Raw genomic sequence first — 23383 nt, 5'->3', positions numbered from 1 at the left:
CACGAAGTTAATCTGTTTCAATCAAGAAAAATACTCGATTGCGTACTCGACTTAATTACGTACGTCACTCGGGCACGTATATAGTATATAATTACCTATACTATAGATACGTAGGTAATTATATACTATATACATACATATACGTGACCCGAGTGACGTACGTAATGCAGCGAGCGGTCATGAGAGTGTCTTGTTTCATCAAAAACCTGATTGTTGGGCTACTATGGTCGTATACAGGATTTTCACCCCCTCAGACTCAGAGGGTGAACATGACAGAACAGAAGTGTTCAATAAAACACAAACTGCGAGTTTTTTAAATGGTTTTAAAAAAACGTTTGCATATTAATTGTAAACGATAAATACGTCTAGGTGCTAAATTATAGTTGGCAAAGACAAGGTTGACCGTCACTGCAATGCCAGTCTACTTGCGATTGATATGATATGATACGTGCTTATTATAGCATGCCAACCATAGGCAGCCCAGTCAATGCGTATATACATAAGATAGTATGCAGGCGGTACCCGCATTTACCGGGCTGCCTATATGGTTGTATCTCACAAACAATGTCAATGAAACACAGGTTTATTGAAAAAAGGCAGTGTTTACTATTTACTTTATTGCCAAAATAATTACATCTTGATTAAATAATCGATATACTAATTGCTTATACTTCTAATGCCCATGCGCACTGGAGGTATTCCTGGCCACTACTGCGTGCTTTTTTATAGTCATGTAATAAATTTTAAGGTTAAAAAAATAACGTTTTAAAAGAATTAACTTAATTATGCTTGTGTCAAATTAAATTACTAGATATTTTATTTGTAGTATACAATTTTGAAATCGTGCTTTGTAAAAGGCAGTTATATATTTCTGCATTGTTACGTTCGGGGTATTAGGCCATTCAGAGTGTAATTTAGCGATGTTTGGGGAGCAAAAAGACTGTGACGTTGTTTATATTTACGTTGTTCCGACATCTAAACAAAATAAGAAGATGCATGGTTACCTTTTTTCTTCCTTTCAATCATTTTATTCTTATCAATTTTATCTAATCTGTTTTTCATTTCCATGCAGTTTTATAAGTTTTTAGCAGCTATTGTATTTATCAATACCCTAGCTCCTATTCACCACCATTATATTTTCAAAACTTCAATCCTATTTTATTTTCCTTTCCATTCTTTTATTACTACACTACTACCACAGTTACTTACTCACTCATTCACTCACTCATAGAAATAAATCCAAGTCTTTACCTGCTCACGTAATTCTTTTAATTGTGTAGAAAGTGCCAGCACTTGTTTTGTCGTATTCTCCAATTTTTCTTGCAAAATTTTAGCATCGTTTTGTTCAGACTCTCCCTCAATGTCCACAGCTAATGACAAAGTTCTCATTCGAGGGAACCACTCTAGATTTCGTTGCTATATGAAGATGACGTTGACGACATTAAATTATATTTTTACTATTCATATTAAGCGATGATATAATTTACGTTGTTGTTTAACACAAAACTTACTCCGGATGAAGTTAATCATGAAACTGACCAATTACAAATTTAAATTATCATTGTATTGACGGAATTCTCCCAAAAGTGTTTGTGAGTGCTGTTCCTCACATATTTCATACCCTAACAAATACATCATCCCCCTTCTCTATTGGGTATAGAAACAAACCACCCGATATATACATATACCTTTATCAACCCATAAACATAACTTTGTGGTCCAGTGAAATCCGTTCGTTTCTTTAATTCCAATAAAACGATGAAATAGAGGTAATGCCACAAATTATGTTCTGTCTTTATGTGGTCATCAAATGAAACAACTTTGTTTACAAACTCAGCACGACCCAAGCCTACAGAAAAATGCGTCATGCTATAAAAAACTGCCTTTACATTTATTCCGAGCAAGCAATTCACGACTCAATCATTCTTTTTGTCATGCATGTCTCGACTGAAAACGTCTGTAATCAGGTATTCCAGCGCTGCACAATACGACATTTCAACAGGGGATTGCACTAATACACCACCTTCAGGGTTCTGGTTCAGATTTTACCGTTATACCTTACCATAAAATTTGACGAACCATTCAATTATAATTCGAATATAATTTACATAATTCTATCTCTCTATGTGGACGTTTTAGCATTGAGTCTATTTTATAACGTGCTGGTAGGAACGATGATGAAAACGAAATGACGTAATGATGGCTAAATATTGCACTTAAAATAGCACAAAAACTAATAAGCTGAATCGACCAATGATTAGTATCTCTTGGGAGATACGATTCTGCTTGTATTTGAAGCAGACTACATTCGTGCTCTTTTTACAACCATAAAGCACTTACCACATATAAAACAGGTGTTTTTTAATATTTCTTCCTTATTCTGTTTTTCGCTTCTCAGATCAGCAAAGGTATCAATAATAACCCCGAATATCAGATTAAGAACGATGATGATAACGATAAAGAAAAACAACATATCATAAACAACACGACCAATAAACATCGGCTCCTAAAAAATATGGAGGAATGAAATATATCTGTAAGAACAGTGTTTCGCCCAGGCACAATTATATAAGACCCGAAATAATGCGCGGAGTGATATTAAATTTTGTAGCTTTCAAAAATATTGTATAGAAATAAAAAGATTAACTGCCGCTGTACATACCCTGAGTGATGGTGGACGCAGCACGTCGCCAATACCTCCACCATTACGTAAGCCTTTATTCAATGTTGTAAGAATACACAGGGCTAATGTTTCACAAGCATGTTCTTTAACTGAGTCAGCTACGTCATTATCATTATCTTGAACCGGAAAATAGCGATTTTCCCAAGATGACGAAGCTGAACACACACCACTATCATCGCTTGATTCACCTATAATAGGTAAATAAAATTGAGCGGTTAAGACTGGAAACATTTGAACTACACCTGGAAGTAAAATAGCCAAATGCGCAAGCAGGCGTTGAAAACGACACGGGAAAGGAAAAACATATTCCTAACGGGATCCTATATTTATTGCTGATGGATAGTGCACATGGATGAAAAGCATGCAGCAATGCGCATTTTTCATTTCGTCGTGCACAGCCACTTTAATCGAATCGCCAAACTAAATATTGTCTAAACGATATGACTTACTTGTGTCAACGATACGTGGCATCCGAGGCTCGGCTTCTACTAAAAAATCATCCTTCAGGAAGAGAAATCCAACAATGGAGAATAAATAGACGAGAATAAGGGCAAGTAATGCAGTAAGGATGATAGATCGTCCATTTCTTGTGACACTCCGAACAACATTGATTAAGGTTTCTTCACGAAGTACAATGTCCAACAACTGGAAGACAGAAGTTTTTTCCAATTATTTTTATCTCCCTGGTAAGTTCTACCTGGTATACAAATTAAGGAAGTGGAGAAAAAGATATGCATATGTACAGTAGGTGGGTGAGGTACACGCGCCGAGTTTATAACACAACTGACTATGAAATATAAGTGTGATTGTTTTCATACGCATTTACTTGCGACGAAATGTATATAGTGACAGAATTTATATACTTAATTTACATGCACTTACCAGCAAGCTATAGAATAATTCATTGACACAAAGCCCTAAGACGCAGAATCCAAAATAGCAAAGATGAAATAGAAGATCTTTATCTGATGCAATTTTCGCTAGTCCATGTTGAAACAATCCTTTATTGCCAATAAATCCAACAAGAAATACTCCTTTGGCAAGCAACTAGAAAAAAGATTAAACATCACCAGAAGATTATAACATTAACTGCGAGTCTATAAAGTCACAGAGAATAAAATAAACACGGAACTTACGTTAACGATCCCAAGAAGTACGAGAGTGGCTTCCAGGCCGATTGAGAAGAACAAACGAACAATTAGAGCAAAGAGAAATGTCCTGACACCAGAAGGACGAGAGGAAAACATAATAAGTGCAAATGAGATGAACATAGCAATCCACACCAGAAGTGAAAGATGGTAATCAATCACTAAAAATATAGACAAGGACTATAAGTGATTAGACGAAATCAGCACGCCGTATCTAGCTCAGTCGATAACTTAGCTCACTTGAGAAACTGATCGAGGTAATTGATCTATTTCAGTCGTTCCTAATTTCGGCCTTGACCACATTTCTTCTACAAATCATTACTACATTGTTCCTACCTCGCACAGTTCCAGAAAAGGGGTAGAATAACGCGACCATGATATTTATTAAAACAGCTAAATTCATTGATATTCGTTCCCAGAGCAGCATCTGGTTACTGACCCAAAACAACATCTTATTTCCTACAAAGAAATGGAACCGAATCCGTACAGTATATAAAACCTATGCAATTGTATGCTGCAAACAAGACTTTGAAAAAGGACTTATTTCAAAATGTTAACTTTAATTGCCGTGGAAGACTCGAGTAGAAGTTTCTCACCTCTGAGCTTCTTTTGCCATTTCATTTCGTTAAATAAATCATCGCTTCTGGAGAAAAAGTCCGAGACCTGAAAAAACATTAAAATTTGCATGGTTGAAAGTACATGTTATTATATGTGCTATAGCAGGCGAGGTACATTGTTAATGTTAAAAGAGTCAAAAACAACTCCAAAAGTTTCTCTAAACTGGGAATATGTAGAGGAAGAGAGTACACGACTTCAGTGCTGGAAGTGCTAAGTGAGAAAATAACAAATATACAAACATGCATCATAATAAATCACTATTTTACCTTGCTGCCGTGTTCATCTCGCTCTGTCGTTTTAAACACACGATGTTTACTGCGCTCAGTTAAATATTCACAGATTTGTGGAACTGGGAAAACAATTTGTTCAATCATTCTATCTGAGCGAACAATCTATAAAAGTAAATATTTCATTTAGCAAATAAAGCGTCTCCGGTGGTTTATTAAAGGCTTCACGTGAAAATTGAACATTGCATGTAAATACCTCAATCTGTGCCGTGTGGCGTGAATAATAATCCAAGGCGCCAACCGGCTCTTCGTTTTCTTCAGGGTTGTTTGGAGCTCTTAACAGACACGCTAAATCCTTACTTTGGCGAGATAGCTAAGACATAAAACAACATTTTAAAATATGTACGTATCGAATGATGAATCCTCACTCTTATTTATTCTTTCCCAATACTTAGACTGCTTTAAACTTTCTTTGTTAAGCCCTTTTAAAACATACTTGATGAGCCAAGATATAAATGTTGTGTCCAACATCACGAGGAGAAATATCACTTTCAAAATCATTGTTGTTGTTATGGTCGACTGTTTCAAAATCATACGCTTTTCTGCACGACTCCAACTAAAACATTAAACATTTTAAACGTACTGCGTAACGATAAACACATGCAAGTAAAACCAACTAATGTTTACCAATTGTTTTGGACTCAAACTGCACAAAATTCTTTCCGCATTCTCGCCATCGTTTCTGCTCTCTAAAATTGCCAGTAACGACTTGCAAGCATTGTTCTGGAAAGGAAACAATTTATTCGGTTATTAAAATAAAAAAATTCTGGGGAGTAACTAAAACACGCGGGTAAACTTTTACGACTGACGCGATTAATTAGACTACTCATGACAACTGGAATTGGGTGTTTTCTATGATAATTATTTTTCAAGCTAGAATATAAGTGACAACTGCATGAAAACGTCATTTTATAGTAACCACATACTTCTGTAGTAACCGAAGTATATAAAACTGAAAAAATAAAAAGGTCCCATGCGGTATATAGTGCCTTCTTTACGTGGCGTATCAGCTAGTGATCCACCTCCATAGTACACAAGTGCTAAGAGTCAAACTGCCTCATAGTACGGGCCACTGTTATTGGGGTTCAACCCTGCTGTTGGTCCTGACAATTTGTGTATGTTATATAAGTATTTGTGTGTGTTATCCATACGTTTGTAATTAAATTTTCCTTTGTTAAACCGAAATAAACAATAGTTTACCTTGAGCTCCAATACTAAATCCATTCGTTGTTTTGCTAGAGGATTGATGTCGTTTACCACCAAAGCAGATATGATATCCACACCATTAGAATCATGCAATGCAATGTCGTTCTGAAATACGTAAACGCTTGCACATAAATTGAAAATATATAAACATTAATATTCCTAAACAATTAATATACCTGATTTTCAGGACATGGTCCCTGACAGTACTCAGTCAAACTTTCCAAACACTGATTGATCAACTCAACATTATCTTCATTGATATATAAGCCTAGAAGACCCAGGCTTCCAGATGTGCTGCCACAAATGATATCCAAAAATTGTAAAGTTTGCAGAACTAAATTATAGCTTGTTTTGTTGTCTTGCTCCCGTATGTAGTTCTAAAACAAAAAACTCAGCAGTTAGGTTGACCGTGCCCTGCTGGGTGATGAATTATTGGCGCTGCACAAGAGAAGAAGAATTCTTTTCATTTGAGCTGTTATCCCAGACGTCGGTTGCATAAAATTCCGAACTACATTTTGGTTAAGTGAGGTGTCGTTTTATAGCGAGTGCTGACGTACACAATGTCGGAAACTTTTGCTGTTAGCTATCAGGCATGCAAGAGCGGAAACATAATTACAAGTCAATTCCATACCTGTAGATCACGATTATGATTTTCACAAAGAAGTTGCAAAAATCTCATTATCGGCTTAACCAGGAGAACTTCATTCGAGGCTACACTGGATCCCCCAATAGCCCTCGGTGATCTTGCAGATACGAGAGATCTGTTTTCTGAAGATACTCCAGTTCTTCCTTGCTCAGTGTCAGCATCAGGTTGACGACTACGACGAACCATTGCATAAGCTCGGGTTGTGTGCGTAGCAGCATCGGCCAGCTGCTCCTTGACCTCATCACTCATATTGAGATACGAAGGCAGCGCATGTAAACCTATAGCATTTTAAGATGAAATATAATTTGAACAAAGCGAACAACAATACTTTTAATTTTCAACATTAAACGTGTACTTTGATTAAACGACTTTGGTACATGTCAACAAAATGCATGCATGAAGATTTTCAGGATGCCAAAAAGATGTCACCGATGCACAGGGTGTCGTGAGCCAGACTCTCCCAAAACAACATCACCATATACACCAGAATACAATCAAATGATTGAGAAAACAAGAAAAAAATCGTCGTCTACTGGTTTTTAGACCCTTATAGTTATACTGCGTTTGGATGACCACATCCAGAAATGATTGAATGCTCATTTGTGAGTGAAATTATACTGACATCAGCATTGTCATTGGCCGGTTGTACGAAGCATGTTTAGCTTAAACAGTGGATAGAGCTAAAGTTCAACCTTTACAACATGTATAAATATATATGAAAGTATATTATATATTCTTGACCTATTCGCCGTTGAAGGTAGACGGGTAGTATCGATGTAATAATCTCGTACCTGTTGTCACCGTGGTTTTTCTTCCAGATGATGATTTGGCAATATTTTGTTGTGCATTACCTTGAGATGTGTCACTCGGTTCTAACCCAGCATTACTTTCAGCCATGACCGTCATATTGTTTTTTATAGCAATTTCTGCTTCTTTCATTTTATCATGAACACTATGGAAAAATGCTTCAGATTTTCCATTTATGAAACGACCAAAAAATGACCTCTAAAAAGAAAAAAAGGCAAATAAGCAATAGTGTAGTACATTTTCTGCTTTGGTGTGACTGTACGTTTCATCCATAAACAAGCTAATGTGAATATTACAATATGATCAATACCTGTATTAAATGATTTCCACCTTCAAGTAATGAAATAGCGAGTTTTATACATTCCAGAAACACAGGATAGCTGGGTTTCTTCATAATAATATCAATAACTAGATCCGTAGCACCACAAGTGTTTAATTGACACTGCATTTCACATAAGGTTACACCTGCTCGTTTAAGAACCAGTTTTTCGGAACGAACTGAAGAATCTTTAGTTTGATAAATTTTCTCTTCTGATGCTTCCATTATCTTGGAGTAGTTGGCACCAAAATATCGTTTCAATAATAATGATCTCAAATTAGCAGCCTGAAAAAGTAAACACAATGTTGAATGGGAATGAATAGAAAGAAAAAGAAAACATTATACAGGAAATTAAATCCTGCTTCTTTATTGTTTCCAGGCTCTGTACTTAATTGGACTGCGATATTATCTATATTCTGGTCAGCGTGGTCATATACGTCATTTTACCTTACGTCCGAAACGTGTCTCTCTCTCGACCATATTTCTCAGATGTTGCAAGACTTGAATACATAAAATTTCTTCATCTTCCACCAATTGTTCAGTGTGTTTTATCAACCTAAATACATTTCATAATACTAGTTATTCGTCACTGTAAAATTACGAATACCAACGCACAACTTTTAATGTAAAAGTTTTGTTTCAAAAACATCAGTAATGATAAATTCGAAGAGCACAAAGCTTTCAGGCAGGTAACTTGTGATAACAACTCTCCGACATGTCGTTAAACCAGCATACCTTGAAATGAAACCTCCCTTCTCAGACTTTGACCGGCAAGCAGAATTTGGAGGAAACATGAGTTCAGGTTTATACAAGATATCCACTAGCACCGATTCCTCTGCTTGGATCAGAGGCCGCAATTGTTCTTCCAACAAACACACGATGTCCTAAAAAATCCTCAAAATTATTACAGTGCGGGGGAATCTTTGCAACGAAGTCGCTAATTTGAATAAATAGGATGATCTGCGTTACATTTCATTTTGAAAGAGCACAGCCCAATTTTCATAGAAACATATTTGTACTTTATTATTTACTAACCTGAAGACCTTCAATAATGTTTCTGTAGTCTTTAGGAATCGGTTTACTGACCACTGATTCTTTCTTCTTGCCATGACTCAACCACTTTTGTGTACTTTTTGCCATCATTACAGTTTGATTAAACATCATGGTAATCTGATTTTCCAAATCCCCAGGAATGGCAATAGAGCGTGTCTTTGCTAAAAAAATGAAATAGTGATTTCGGAAGAAACACTGACTACTCGAAGTCTAAACCGCTATGCATGTGCAATGCTGGAAGCCCCCAGGATCCCCCTTAATCTACTTCACCTACCTACGTCACAGAGAGTGCGGATGCAGCTTTCAACGTTGTATTTCTGAGTACCACTTAGTGATGAACATTGGGATAAACGATAAACACTTTGAAGAATTCTGACGAACACCAGTTGATGGGCCTAAAAGTCATAAAGGTGCGTTACTGTCGATCATGCAGACATTCATAACGCTAGGAAATTAGGATTTAGCGCATGGAGGTCGCTTTACAAAGTTGCCCACAAACGAATAAAATAAAATCAGTTGAACAGTTTAACAGTGAATATCATACTATTCCATGATCTAATCTGAAAATTATAATTTTAAATGCTTTCATTCCAGCAAAAATGTTTACTAACGTCAATTGCTGTACTACATTGGGAGAACGGTGATGTGAAGAAGTTTGCAATCACATTCATGATAGTTGAAGTGACGTAATTTTCCAAAGATGCATCTGCTTGTCGTCTGTTCAAACCAGTCGTGTAAATCTGTAATGTGAAGAAAAATATATTTGCACGTGCAGTTTTGAAATACTTCATCTTTTACATGCAAGAATTACTTCCAATTATTACTTAAACATATAGTAAAATAACATATAGTAAAATTATATTTGTGCCGTAAAATCATTTTAACTGTTGTAGTTGGATGGTTCTTACCCTTGCCATGTCTAATAAGAAGTTATCAAACAATGCCCAAATATGGTGACTTGTGTACACTTCTTTCATCTCGACTTCAGTGTCGACGTAGCAGTGAATGAGGAAGTAAATATACGCATCTTTTACCTGAAACATGGTAGTAAAAAAGTACAATACTAAAAAACAAGAAAGAAGTCTTGGTAAGAAGTGAGAGGTGCATGGATTCACAGTTTATTATAATCCAGTTAATATATCACCTAACTTACTTCAGACAGACAATCTGGATGTACAACAATCCTCAGAATATCATCCAATGAAAGCAAACTATGGCATTTTATTTCAGTATTAGCATTTTTTCCTTCAGTACAAGTGGCCAGCAGCTTAACAAGGTTGATGTGATACGCGATAGAACCGGATTCACTCAGATTGTCTTTTTCTGATCTCATCTGTTCAAAGAATTTCTCTTGCGTCTTTTTCTCGTTAAAAAATAACAGAACCTCTTCTCCAGCGTTCAAAAACTAATCAAAAAAGGAATAATCACGGTCTTTACAAGTTGCAAAAGGCAATTTAAACAACTTTTAAAAACATTATAATGCAGCAACAATAGTAATAGTTCTTATCTGATACCTCAACCATGACAAAATCCTGGCATTTCCTTACGGCTTGGTTCTCTGCTTTCACTAACGTTTGCAAAGTTTTTAAATACTGAACTTGGCGACCTTCAGTTTCAATGGCTCGTACCAGATGATGAATTACTTTGTCTGGGACGTCGTTACATAAAGACAAATTTTCTTGAAAAATATGTTGAAGAGTTTGGGCTTCGTGAAGCTAGATTGGAAGATAATTCTGCATTAACATTGCATGCATGCTTCCCCTTTGCCGCACTGGAAATGTCGAGCGAAATCATTCTGAATTTATAAATACAATTGAAACCTACCCCTGGAACAAGAAAGAGATCGAGATGTTTATAAAGGATTGCTTGGTTATGTTTATTGTTAAGACAAAATAGCTGCAGAAATTGATGAGCTAATGTCATCACGTCTTTCATGTAGATGTCCTTTTTCTAAATAAATAGGTTAACCAAATGTTATGTGAAACAATTATGACAGAAAATATGAAGTAAAAAAGGTAAAAGAACCATATTTTTGGATATTGCCTAGCATTTGTCTGTTACCTTTTCATATGGAATCTGCAAAAGTTCCACAACGACCGTGTGAGCTCCCATGTTACGAAGTAACCTTTGTTCATGTTTATTGTTTTTTCGTTTGCCATTTGGACTTTCGGTCACACATAATGCACAAAGGTGTTCAAGAATCTAAAAGAAAGAAAAGCATTCAAAGTACTAAGCTACTGTACATGGCTAAAAAAAGAAAACGTATTATCAATAGTTGATTGTTTTAATTCTACAACGTCTTGGCGACCAATAACTCCGAACTATACAAATTGGTGCATCAAAATGTGACAAAATATCTAATATAAGACATACCATGCACGAACACACTGTTAGCGAAATATATATCAATGTCGAATGTATTAATAATAATCAAATATATACACATGCAAGGAGACATTATCAGCAAAAGATTACCTTCTTGATAGTTTGGTAGTTTGTTAAAAAGCTGGCGTCTCCATTAGAGTTATCACCATTTGCTTCTAAAGATTCCTCACTTCCCAGTCGTGGGCGATACGACTAGAAAATTAAGAGAATATAGTTATAGCACAATTTGAATGGTTATAACAAAAAATATCCTTTAAAGTATGACCATATCTCTTCTCAGTCTCACATTTCTTCAGGCAAAGCACATAGTAAGAAAAAGATAAGGAAAGATCTTCACCTGCAGGTCAACATTTTCACCAAAATCTTGCAGAACGCCTCCATCAATTTTCGACTGATCTTTCACTGTACTTATTTTACGTTTGTCACTTTTTTTGTCTGACCTCTTTTTATCTTTGAACACCCACAACTCTGACTTTTCAACCAACAATCTCAGTTCATCCAAAGATTCTTTTATAGTCTTGTAGTTCTCAACATCCTTGGTTGTTACTAAAAGTTGGACCTACCAATGCAATCGACGATCAGCTAATAGACGATCAGCTAGTGTATACATCACCTTCTAGCTTTTTTTAAGAGCTTTAAACAAGGGTGACATAATTTAACATATATAATAAGTCTTCCTTAAGTTTATACGAGAATACATGCATGGTTTCAATTGTTGGATAACAGCGGAAGATTAATTTTTGATTTCGACCTTTTAGCTTTACGAAACATGGATTCTCTTGCATGATACAACATACCTGTTTGAAAGCGTGAAGTACTTCTTGTCTTTGACTGAAGTGTTTCAGCAAAAGTTTCAGGGCTCCAACGACAAGTTGAGGATAATCATGGATAATCAAGGATAACAGTACACGAAGGAATGTGCAACCACCTGTTCCATCAAAGTCCAGGTCATGTGTTTTTGCTCCAACAATACATATCCTATTAAAAAAGTATATTTATGGTTAGACGCAGTCAAATACACAACGGAAAGTGATTTAGCGAGTAAAAGAATAAGTCATGCAAGGGAAAGGACCCATGCAGTAACGTTCTAAAAAGAGTATAAGTGTGTCGTGTTGTCTGCTTAACACCTGGCATAGGGGAGAGGAAAAAACATCTTTTACACTATAAATGAGATTTTGAATCTGGATATATATAGCATAATTATTACCCAAGGCCTCCAAATAGCTGTTCTGCTTGCATGCCAACACGTTCTAGATCAATTCCTGAAACAAGAAACCAATTCGATAAGCATTGGTATAGCGGGTTCATTTACAGCTATATATTCTATGCATGGTGTACGATTCGCTTGCTGCCAGAAGTCAAACTAAGAATATGAAATAAAGTTGTTGTTTCTTGTTTTCACCTTCATTTCCTACCGCGCTGCCATTTTTAATATCAAACTCTCGTTTAAAAATTGTCAGCAGACTTGAAATTCTGTAATCCAGACGAACGTTCAAAATAAACTCCAAAATTTCAATAATTTTCACTTTCGTTTCCATCACAACACGATCTTTCTCGACATCCGAACTTTTTAAATTGTTCAATTTATCAGCCGACGTAATTAATCCCCAGGGATCCTTGGCCCCGGGCAGTACCATACGGGTCATGAGGGTACCTATTGTACTGACAGATCTCGAAACATCCCGTTTTGTCGAGGCTAAAGAAAGAGAAATAAATATCACAAACACATGCATATACAGGGTGTCTTAAAAAAAACGCAACCACTTAAATATGCAAGACATCAATACAGCTCTAAAGCACAATAGATAAGCACCTCTGGGAATTGAAAATGGCTCTTAATCCTTCATTTAAAATGCTAAAAGTCATTTTAGCTGAACTGTGGTGCAAACCCGAACAATATTAATATTGTTGCATATTTAAGATGTTGCATTTTTTTTGAGACACCCTGTACACACTTTCAACGTTTTCGCATGTTTTTAGTGCTCACAAGTGCTCCCAATTACTGTAGCTGTCAAAAAAGTCCTCCAAATTATATCCTTAATACAAATGTCCTAACTAAGAATGACATACTTTTCATTTTCACGGCATTAGCTCTATCATACGCGCGCTGTTCACCATCCAGGATTGCCAAGAGTTTCATTGTGAGTTTTATTAAATCATTCAGACCATAGAATCCAAAATATATCAAGTGTCGAGCTATCTGAACAACCTGACAAACAAAAAGAACTTGTCTTCATACTAAACATTGATACGGCCAAGATATAATATAACTTTCGTCTCATTATCATGATTCATGACCATCTGAAAAAAAAGGCAAACCTCGTATGTGAGTTTATTCTGTTCTTTGTTGTTAAACGCCCAAATATTTGAACTTATTTGCCGCAAATATGCTTCAACAAAATCGACAGTGTTCGTAAACTTTGCGCGGTTTCTCTTTCCAAAAATATCTTGTTTGTCATAACTAAAAAAAATCAACGAATTTTTGAGGAATGATCCTAGAGCAGCCTTCCATAAGATACTACCATTCCTATACACCCGAAATAGATGTTTTTCAGTAAACCCATTTTTTCCTTTAATATGATTCAAAAACATGATTCTGAGAATACGTACTCTTCGATACTGAGTTGAAGTGGAATCTCCGACCAAAGTCGAGCATATCTTACTGGCGTTATTTGTTCTTGTGGATCTCGGTCAATGTGCATGTGCAACATGAGACGACAAAATGCTGCTCGAAGGTCACAGGGTAATTCTTCATCTGCCATACACCTTGAATAAAGAAGCTACTGCATTAGTCATGCTGTAAATTTTTGATACTGTACGTAACAATTCTAAAATACCTTTGAATAAGATCGACATCTAATTCCTCGCTCAAAGTATTTATCGCCAAATATTGTCGATCAAAGCACATGTACGCAAATAGATTAAGTTGATGTCTAAACAAGAAAACAATTCCAACATGGTAAGTGACGTTGTGAATTTATGTGAGAGTGACGATATATGCCAGGGAAAAGATTGAACTCTCACCATTAACTACCATAACCGGCGAGCCTAAACTCAAAGCCCTCTTCAAAGCAGATCTCTCCTGCATGGCTACAGTCCTGCATAGCCATGCACCCTAGCTGGTACAAGCTGACTTACCTGTAAAAATTCATTATTTCGACATCTTGTTTGTTGCCCTGCTTAAAACCTTCAGCAAGTTCATGCTGACTTTTCTGAACTGTCCCGTTCTGTGTACACCATTCAACATGTACAACATCGTCTATAATCCTGAAATCGAGATTCTTGTTAGATAAGTTACGGCGTCAATCAATCTAAAAATTTTTGGGGGACGAACTTTCAAAATGAATAATGTTATAACATGGATGTTCCTCATCCACAGGCATCCTCGTATCCAGACCTTTTCCTCGCGGTGTATACAGCTAGGCTACACTCATGCATATAGGTCTGTAGGGCCATGAAGCAAACTTTCTACATTTGTTATCTTGCTCCTTAGTGTAGCTTAGCTGTTGCTTTATAAGTATCAGTTCATCCTTATATATAGTTATTCACTTTACCCGGTTTTTATGTTTTTACCTTGTTTTTATGAGGAGATCAGAGTTCGAAGATGATTCAAGAACTGACTTATAGATCAATTCCTGAGTGGCTGGAATTGCAGTATTGTTAGAAACGCACAAATCTGATAAATACACCAAAAATCTACAAACACACAAAAACGTAAACATATTATTAAAGAAACCGGCTGTTCAAAGCTGATTAACGCCAACACGGGTTAAAGTTTAACTTGCTGTTTTTGCATGTGTGTGTATATTCCTGCATGGCTGTGCACAGTTCAAGACTTTAGATAATCAAAAACCCTTATTGAACGATATAAAAATCTTTAAGCGAAATTTTTTTGTTCCATTTCAATGTTTATTTTTATGTGTTTTGTTTACTAATAGCATTATTCAGTTCACTAGTTATAGTCTGTCATCACACCATAAACAGTCGGGATAGCTACCTGCACTCTCTTTTTAGCCTGACAAGGCTGACAAAAGTTTCGATTTCAGTTGCAGTAATGTGTTTTTCCAATAATTTCCTGTTGTTATGAACTAAATCTGTAATTGTGTCTTCAGCCATTATATCAAAACCAATCTGAGCTTGCATGAAACCAAACTGTTTGGCAATATATTCCTAGAAAAGTGTAACACATTGTCACTCACAATAACAGTGATCTGAAAAACGGCAAGGGAGTCTATACAATGCACACGATAAGTGTTTGTCCTTGTTTTGGGACATAGAGTGTGCTAAATATTAATTTTACGCGTCTCTTTTACGTCTATTTTACGCCTCTCAAATTTTTCACGCCGTCTGAAAAAACGTTAGGAACTTTCTCGCAAACAAGGAATCCTCTGGCGCTTCAACTAAAATAACTAAACATTCCATGCAGTGTAACCTTCACCAGTACGAACCTGGTTTTTCCTGTAATCTTGTTGAGCATATTTTAAAACACGATAACACAGACGTAGAATATGACGCAGTTGGGCGTTGCTGGGATTTACTAAATCTTCAGGTTTTAAGTTGGCTTCTTCGTCTTTTTTGTTGAATGGTGTTTTCAAAACATGGAAAATCTGTCAATGAAGAATTTTGAAATGAGTTATTTAACTAAACCTTTTGGAATTTCTGTTGATCTATAAGTTACCCTAAACCTAAATGGATTAAATGCGTGATTCAAGAACCAGAGTATCAGTGAAATGTTCTTTGTATCAGCTACTAGGCCTTGGCCTGGTCATTTTCGACTTTAAATATTTTCGGAATCATTTGAACGAAATCGTACCTCTCGTAAAATATTTTGTTCTCTCATCAATTTCTGTCGGTCTCTGTCAGGATTTTGGCAAGATATTGATAGCGGATCTGCATCCGAGTCTTGAGTGTCCGTCACGAAATGGGCCAAGTCCGTTAACAATTTCGTCACAAACCTAACAAAAAAGCCTTTGTTAATTAACCAATCAGTCAGCACATAATATACTGCGACGTAATTACGGACATGAATTGTGTACAATATTTGTCGTGTTTCATGCAAAGATTACCCAATAAACCGGGAAAGCCAGATAAGTTTATTTATCGAGATTTCGTACCCGTATAAAGTCCAAGTCGGATATCAGATAAAGAAAACCTCTAAATTTCCGGTGCGATCCAAACAGCAAACAAGAGAGGCTTACCTCCTGTCATTTTGGCTCACATTTCCATTTTCCATGCGAAGTGCAAATTCACCTAAAACTTTACTTGCATCATTAGCGAAGTCCAAATCTCGAACTTCGGACGGTGAAACATGAACAATTGCGAAGGCTTCTTTATCTTCTCGAACACTGGCTGTTCCAATCTATACAACAAAGCAATTGTTGTTCAAGATTTCGCTCCGACAGCTTCATATCTCAAACGTGGCTAATTTCCTTCAAGCATAGGTAGGATTGTCCGAAGATAACAACGAAGATTTAACAACAATAGTGAAGATCTGCTAGAAAATGAACTATCTTTGTTCTTTACCTTCAGCATGACCGGTTTATCTTCTTCCTTATCAATTGGAATTGTCGTTGAATGAACCCAAGTATTTGTACATAGATGACGGAGTCGGACGTATGAAGACCTGAAAAAGAAATGATAAAACATGCTTTATATATACAATACATATTAACTCAAAACACGGAGGTTAGGAAAAACGAGAAATTGCGTAGGGCCTAGAGGGAATGGAGTGTTTCCATTTAATTCTTGTTCCGCCAAAATTCTGCGGGAGTTTGGGTTCTTCAAAACCCTCCTGATTATATCATTGCGGGAGAGACCGAAAGAATGCAAGAGAAAAGTACAATACGTCGATATATTCGTGTGGCCTGGTGGCTTGTTATCGGTTAATTTAAATCGTGGCTTGACACACAAGGTAATTCGCCATGCTTAAATTCATTGCCACTGCAATAGCTTCAAATGACGCATGCAACCATACATAGATTATCGCGTTACTGCGCATGCACGTTACAGTTGTGTATAGTCTTGCAAGTGTATATATAAGGTATATGATATTTGAAGGATTCTTCTCAATTACATTTCGCAAATCCTGGACACATTTTTGCTGTGTGAAGCTTACACCAAATGACGTTATACGATTTTGTAAACGATTCTTCGTCAAACAAATTTTACAAAGGCGCGTCTGTTGATTTTTATCGCGATGTTATGCAGTGTACAGGAGGACAGATTAGAAATTGCTGTGCTGCATGCAAGTAGGATATTGTTTGATATAATTGAAAGCATATATAGACATAACAATAATTCGATTTTAATTAAGTTGTACTCACTAATAAATAATACTAACAGATATAAGAAAGGAGGTTAAGACATTCGCCATATAAGATATTTAGTTATTGTCAAGGAAACTGAACACCTGCTGGGTTTATTGAAAATTAGAACCTCACCTGGGTACAAAGTTATCAGGACGTGCCATAGTAGTCGGATCAAGTTCAAATATCGATGAAATATCGTTGCTGTGTGGAACTTGAATTAAATGAAATACCGGAGAATTATCGCGAAGCTTGTTTCTGGTAGGATCACTTGTATCATCATCGTCCACCTTGGTAAAAGATACCGACGAAATTATATAATAAAAACAAATCACATACTAGGAATTCTTTCAAAAATAATTTTGTGACTATGCGTATGCAGTTAATAAAAGATCAGAATGCAATGCATTGATTATCATGCATGATTTATGTGTGGTTTACACTGGTCTCACAATCGACGTTTACATTTGTCTTAGCAGCTTGCATGGCTAGCAGTGCAATAATAATCCGAAATCATACAATATATCCCAGGTGGATGGGTGACACCCACAATAATGGAGCATTAATTCCTAACAAGAATTTATAATCGGTCCGAAGTTGGATGTTTTTACTTTTTACACGAATATCGTGAATAAAATTTAACAAAACAACACCACCTACACGTTAAATATATACAATGAATAGTAAAGAACAGTATGCGGAAATAGAAGAATCTAGGTAAAATATTGAACACCCACTATCTTGGCGTCTTGAAAACTTTACCCTATAATTTAGCATCATATGAGTGTGCCTCTGATAGAGTGGAGGGGTCGGTCTCTCATGAAAAATTATCGGTCCTTTGAATACTCACCCCCACCAGAAATTCCCCCCTCAAATGGATCCCCGATTCATTGGACGCATGGGAAGACAACAGCTTGTGTCGCATCATGGATAGTTATAAGACATTATTATTCATGTGTTTTATTATCCATGGTCGCATCAATACTTATCTATCACGTTAATATGCATCGCGTTATCAACTCGCAATAGCTGAATACAGAGATGCACGAAGAGCCCAATTCAACAGAGCGCAATATACTGCATGTAAAATATAGTAAGAACAGCAGGGGTACTTGCAACTATATATAGTATAACTTTATCGTAAGTCACATGCAATAAGATGAATCACTAACTGCCTAATAAACCAGAGTACGTGTACAACAGAAGGACTATACATGTCATGAAAAATAATTGAGCAACGCTTGTCGAATCCTGGTATATATGAACAAAAATGAGTAATCACATTTACCTCTGCAGCAAGATAGTAACCGGTGGCCAAATGTTTGAATCTCAATAAACTGTTCCAGTGGGCAGCTCCCCCAGCACAAGGATCATGTTGAACAACCTTAAAATGCAATTGATAAAAAAAAATGAATATCAGCGCTTTGCATTTATACAATCAGTTACACAATAAAAATTTTGCATCTTCTCAGTTCTCATAGTGAGGAGAGTATGCGTAAACTCGTGAATATAATTGTACTGGGAATCCTACCATACCATGAACTATACCTGTATCTTTAAGGATTATTAAGTTAAATGATATTACATATAAAATTATATGCAACTCATTTATAAATTACGTATTGTATGTAAACAATCATATGCATGAGTATTTGAGATGAAATAATCAGTGAACATAGAAAACAAATAGAAATCTCCAAGACCATTTCTTTTTGTATGCAATAATGTACCTCAACTTCCCATAACGCTTTCGAACTTGTGGCGGATGTTGCTGTAGTTCTGCCTGTTGTTCTCAGAAATACAAATGATTTCTTTTTGTACTCGTCCATTGTCAAAAATTTTTCCTGTTCAGCGTGAAATAAACGAACGACATCACCCTATAGGAGAACGATAAAGTAAATAAGAGGTTTGTATGATCCAGGTTTGTATGGTCTCTGAGGATTAAATCATGCAGAATAAGGAAATCGAACTAAACTTTTACAGAGTTGCAAAAAACCTGCGGGTACGCGGGTACCACCCGGAGGAAGGTTTACTTTGAATGGCAATTGGCACATGCATGCAATGATCACATGCGTGTACCAAAAAAACAAATATTTCTTTATGCTGGTTGCCACTTGACTCAGTGATGTATAGCTAACGTCATTTTGAAGAGTGTTTTCAAAACTTGAAATCCTACCGGAGGAAGGTTGAACTCTTTTGCAACTCTGAACTTTTAAATAAATAAGTTCTAAAGTAACGCACGGTGTTGGCATTCTTAGGGCAGAATATTGTTCATTTTACAGGGACCACAATGTCAATGCATTCACTATATATATTGTTTCAAGATTTTATTTAGAGAAGGCGATTTGTGCCATATAGCTACTTACGCCCTTTAACGTCTCTTCGTTGTTCTCTCTGAATGAAAGAAATAATGATACCTTCCAATTTGTATCAGAACTAACACAATTCACCTGGAAAAGGATAAATATTTCATTAATTTTTTTTTCATTACAGACGGGACCGACTTTGTTAATTGGTACGCACATCAAGCTATATATATAGCAGAAGAAATTATTGAACTGACTTGATTTTGCACAATCCAAATTTTCTATCCATCTATTTATTATTCAAAGTTTTGAAATACTACAGTTGCCTGATTATCGTATTGCCGGCATGCCGCAGAGATTGCAATGTAAAGTAGTTGTTACGTAACATCAATAAACGCAGAGATCTTAATGAATATATATATAGTGTAATCTTTCTTACCTCTTTACAACCAGGATTGTCAATCAGCTCACTCCCACTAGCATGGAGAGGTTGACCTGCATTTACAGGGCTTAAAATGACCTTATCATTGACAACCACCTAAAATATAACCACGGTATAGTTGTTGCCGAATGATTATTTCTGTTATAAAAAACACTCTCAGTGATTGCGGCGTTCAGTTTAATTGTTGTTTTGAAATGCAATTATGCCTATCCTGGCTATTCGGTGCAACTGAAATAATTACATACATCGTCGCCCTGAGATCGTAATTTGTAGAAAGGTAAAACATAAAACCACGAGCCCTAAAAAAAAAGTAAAAGATGAAGAAAGGTGACAAACAAATGCATTGTAAAAACAAAATGAAGTATATAAAAATGGATATTATAGCCCATAGCCATGTATCACCTCATTCCCTGTTGTATCTAATGTTACTCTCATCGCATTTTTTTCCAAATGTGCAGGTAATCTCTTGTTTGCAGTCAGGTATTTATTACTCTTTACATGTAAAATCTATACAACAAAAATACACGCTGCATTAGCCAATATGCTGAAGTCTAAATTGAATCGCTATGAACAATTAAAATAGCAGAAGATCGCTTAGTATAGTCGTAGCTATATCGTATCAAATATTTTTAGGTAGAATCTTGCACAAGGTTTTAATAACATGATATTACGAATTGTATTGACGGTTCACGTAAAATCGCTGGAATCAACCTCGTATACACAGGGTTTTTCGTTGTCACGCTCACAATAACCTATTTTAAGTGATGGCCCCTCGTAACTATCCCAGATATCAGGGTAATTGGTTACAGTACAGAGGAAGATTTTTATATGTTTACAGGGCTAATTTTTAAAGACTGAATTACTTGAATTTAGTAACACAATGGCAGAATTACCTGAATAACATGACCATACTTGACAACCTGACCTACCAACTTTTTCTTCTCAGATTCATTTTGTTTCTTCTCCAGTTCTGCAGCATGCTACAGAAAATCAATGATCATCTATGAACGTTTACAAACATGGCATAAAACTGAAAAAGAATGGCTGCACAATTAAGTAATAAAAATTCACAAAGCTTGGAGATAGACAACAAAGTTTCAGCAGTTATTAAGTTGGATCGTAATATGGCATTAGTAAAATGTTAAAAATGTTGCAAAGTGCCAATTGCCAATGGGCCCCATTGGTAAGCAAGTTTTGGTAAGCTGCAGGGTTAGACACCCTCAACTTAGAAATGAGTGCATACTTTGGGGAATAAATTGCTTTCAATACTCAGTTCAGCATGGGTCTATCCTGCAGATACTTCAAGTGGGTTCACATGGTTTAAATACTCTATACCATTAATATTTTAAATTGCCTTTGCCTCTCCTTTGCATTATACACACCCCATTTTTTACCTTTATATTTTTTAACCAAAGTCCTCTCCTATCACCAACCTTAATTACTACTTGATTATCAAGGTCAATTTAAGTTGTGATTTCGCCATGTTCAGGAGTGATTTAGTTTAACAAAGAGGAAAAAAGAATTGGCGAAGTTTCCTTACAAACAAAAGCGCTTCTAAGTAGAGCGATATTGCAACTCAAAGTTGCTGATAATCAACTACCGTCACACATATTGCACTCTTGAAAGCTAAAAGGGGAAAGGTCTATTCTCTCCTAATAGGTTCAGAGCATTGGCAATTGCAATTACACCCTTTAACCTATTGAACTTTACCCCCAGGTGTTAAAACAGTGAAATAAGCTCACTATTGCAATCTTTCGAATTTCCATTGTTATCTAATAACATCACAATCTGTCTATCTCTTGGAAACATCAAATATGACAGCACTTCAGCCTACAATACAGCCATGCACTGCTAATTTTTAGCTCATTCAAATCCAAGTTAATTATATTTGAGACAAACATGGAAAATGTCTGTATTAGGACAACATTTACCATTTGCCATAAATATCTAGCCAAAAACTGCCATGAAGGCTGCTTTTCACACTGCTGACATAACATGTTTATATGTATTCGAAAGATAATATTTTTGTGTTTGAGTGCAAATCAAAACTAAATGGATAGAGAACTAAGAGAAGTGTATTGAAAAAAGTTCAAGTTGTTAAACCACACAATCACAAGGCTGCTAAGAAGTGTAAAAACCTAATATTTTTAAGTCAAATATAGAATGACAGTGTAGTATGCATAATTGATTTACATTACATGTCTTAATATGCAACATTGTGGACAGAATAATTACTTCCAAAGAACATTATTTTTTTACATATACTCACATGTAATTTTGTCAACAATACAGTGTCTCTAGCAGTTGAGAGTATTGGTTTAGCTGATTTCCAAAATTGTTTCTGTGCCGAATATCTGTTCATAGGACATATTTTAAAGAGGCAATCTAGGCATGAAAAAAATATTCACTATAAACACAACAGGTGCTTCGCCAAGGGTTAAAAACCTATTAAAAAAATACGCAGGGATATATTGCAATATATAATATGGAATGAGTCTTGCTGTAAAACTCACCACGAAATTTTTTCGGCGGGTTACTAAGATCCCCCGCAGCAGGTTGTACAACACAACGATCATCAACCAATCTTGACAGAATCAACATTATAATAAGACTTCGAAATACAAGTGATCGTCACACAAGATTTATAAATATACATTGTAAAGTGCTGTTTATGTTGACCTTAAAACGTTTGCGTGATTAACATACCCCAATGTGCTGAGAAATCCACTGTCCGATCCTTCAGTGTACAACGATACTATATCTCCAATGTGGAGAACACTTGTCGTCGAATTCATATTCACAGATTAATGAATTTAGTACAACACAAGGGCTTCGTAACTTCCTTGTGCAGCCGCACCACGTCTAGTTGCCTGTTGACGGCAGCGTTAGCTACAATTCGCCAAGTGTGTATGCTAAAAACATCTTGGTAGTTGATGTTGTGTATAACGCATCTTTAAATTCATGTTAATAGAAGTTATTTGTGGTTTGGTTTCGAACAATTACAGCAATGTAGCAGCCAGCTTTAGTGGTTTACGACAAAGATCGCATCGAATATTCAAATTCGTCCCTACAGTCTTTAATTCTAATTTTAGGCAGCTGACACCTTCCATATAAGGAATCATTATTTATTTTGACCAATCAGCGTCAGAAAATTAGATTTTTTTAGGTAAACTTTCCT

At 36.0% G+C, this 23383-nt stretch overlaps 1 protein-coding gene across 1 annotated transcript; it reads right to left on the bottom strand.

The window, feature by feature from the left end:
• Positions 1 to 385: 385 nt before the first annotated feature.
• On the bottom strand, positions 386 to 23275 carry LOC114528071 (inositol 1,4,5-trisphosphate receptor type 1-like). The gene is made up of 56 exons (XM_028549650.1): positions 22912 to 23275; positions 22719 to 22789; positions 22475 to 22590; positions 21099 to 21185; positions 20608 to 20712; positions 20451 to 20504; positions 20203 to 20301; positions 19824 to 19907; positions 19188 to 19334; positions 18746 to 18841; positions 17593 to 17747; positions 16676 to 16775; positions 16351 to 16511; positions 15966 to 16107; positions 15601 to 15759; positions 15150 to 15322; positions 14726 to 14848; positions 14291 to 14419; positions 13990 to 14085; positions 13763 to 13918; positions 13472 to 13613; positions 13223 to 13361; positions 12555 to 12848; positions 12360 to 12414; positions 11950 to 12130; positions 11490 to 11711; positions 11243 to 11344; positions 10829 to 10969; positions 10592 to 10717; positions 10282 to 10482; positions 9921 to 10172; positions 9676 to 9801; positions 9379 to 9507; positions 9042 to 9162; positions 8750 to 8928; positions 8450 to 8598; positions 8162 to 8270; positions 7706 to 7999; positions 7380 to 7593; positions 6574 to 6866; positions 6119 to 6319; positions 5937 to 6047; positions 5364 to 5459; positions 5173 to 5292; positions 4933 to 5049; positions 4716 to 4841; positions 4428 to 4494; positions 4168 to 4290; positions 3820 to 3992; positions 3566 to 3730; positions 3133 to 3328; positions 2663 to 2871; positions 2341 to 2506; positions 1689 to 1849; positions 1252 to 1416; positions 386 to 975 (listed from the first exon to the last, which is right to left on the bottom strand). Exons 1-56 carry the CDS (start codon positions 22998 to 23000, stop codon positions 880 to 882), a joined length of 8103 nt encoding a protein of 2700 aa, XP_028405451.1. The 5' UTR covers positions 23001 to 23275; the 3' UTR covers positions 386 to 879.
• Positions 23276 to 23383: the final 108 nt, after the last annotated feature.

The sequence above is a fragment of the Dendronephthya gigantea genome, unplaced genomic scaffold, assembly GCF_004324835.1.
Source record: "Dendronephthya gigantea isolate DGI-Jeju-01 unplaced genomic scaffold, DenGig_1.0 000001F, whole genome shotgun sequence".
Classification (NCBI taxonomy): Eukaryota; Metazoa; Cnidaria; class Anthozoa; order Malacalcyonacea; family Nephtheidae; genus Dendronephthya; species Dendronephthya gigantea.
This window is presented reverse-complemented; position numbering and strand designations above follow the sequence as displayed.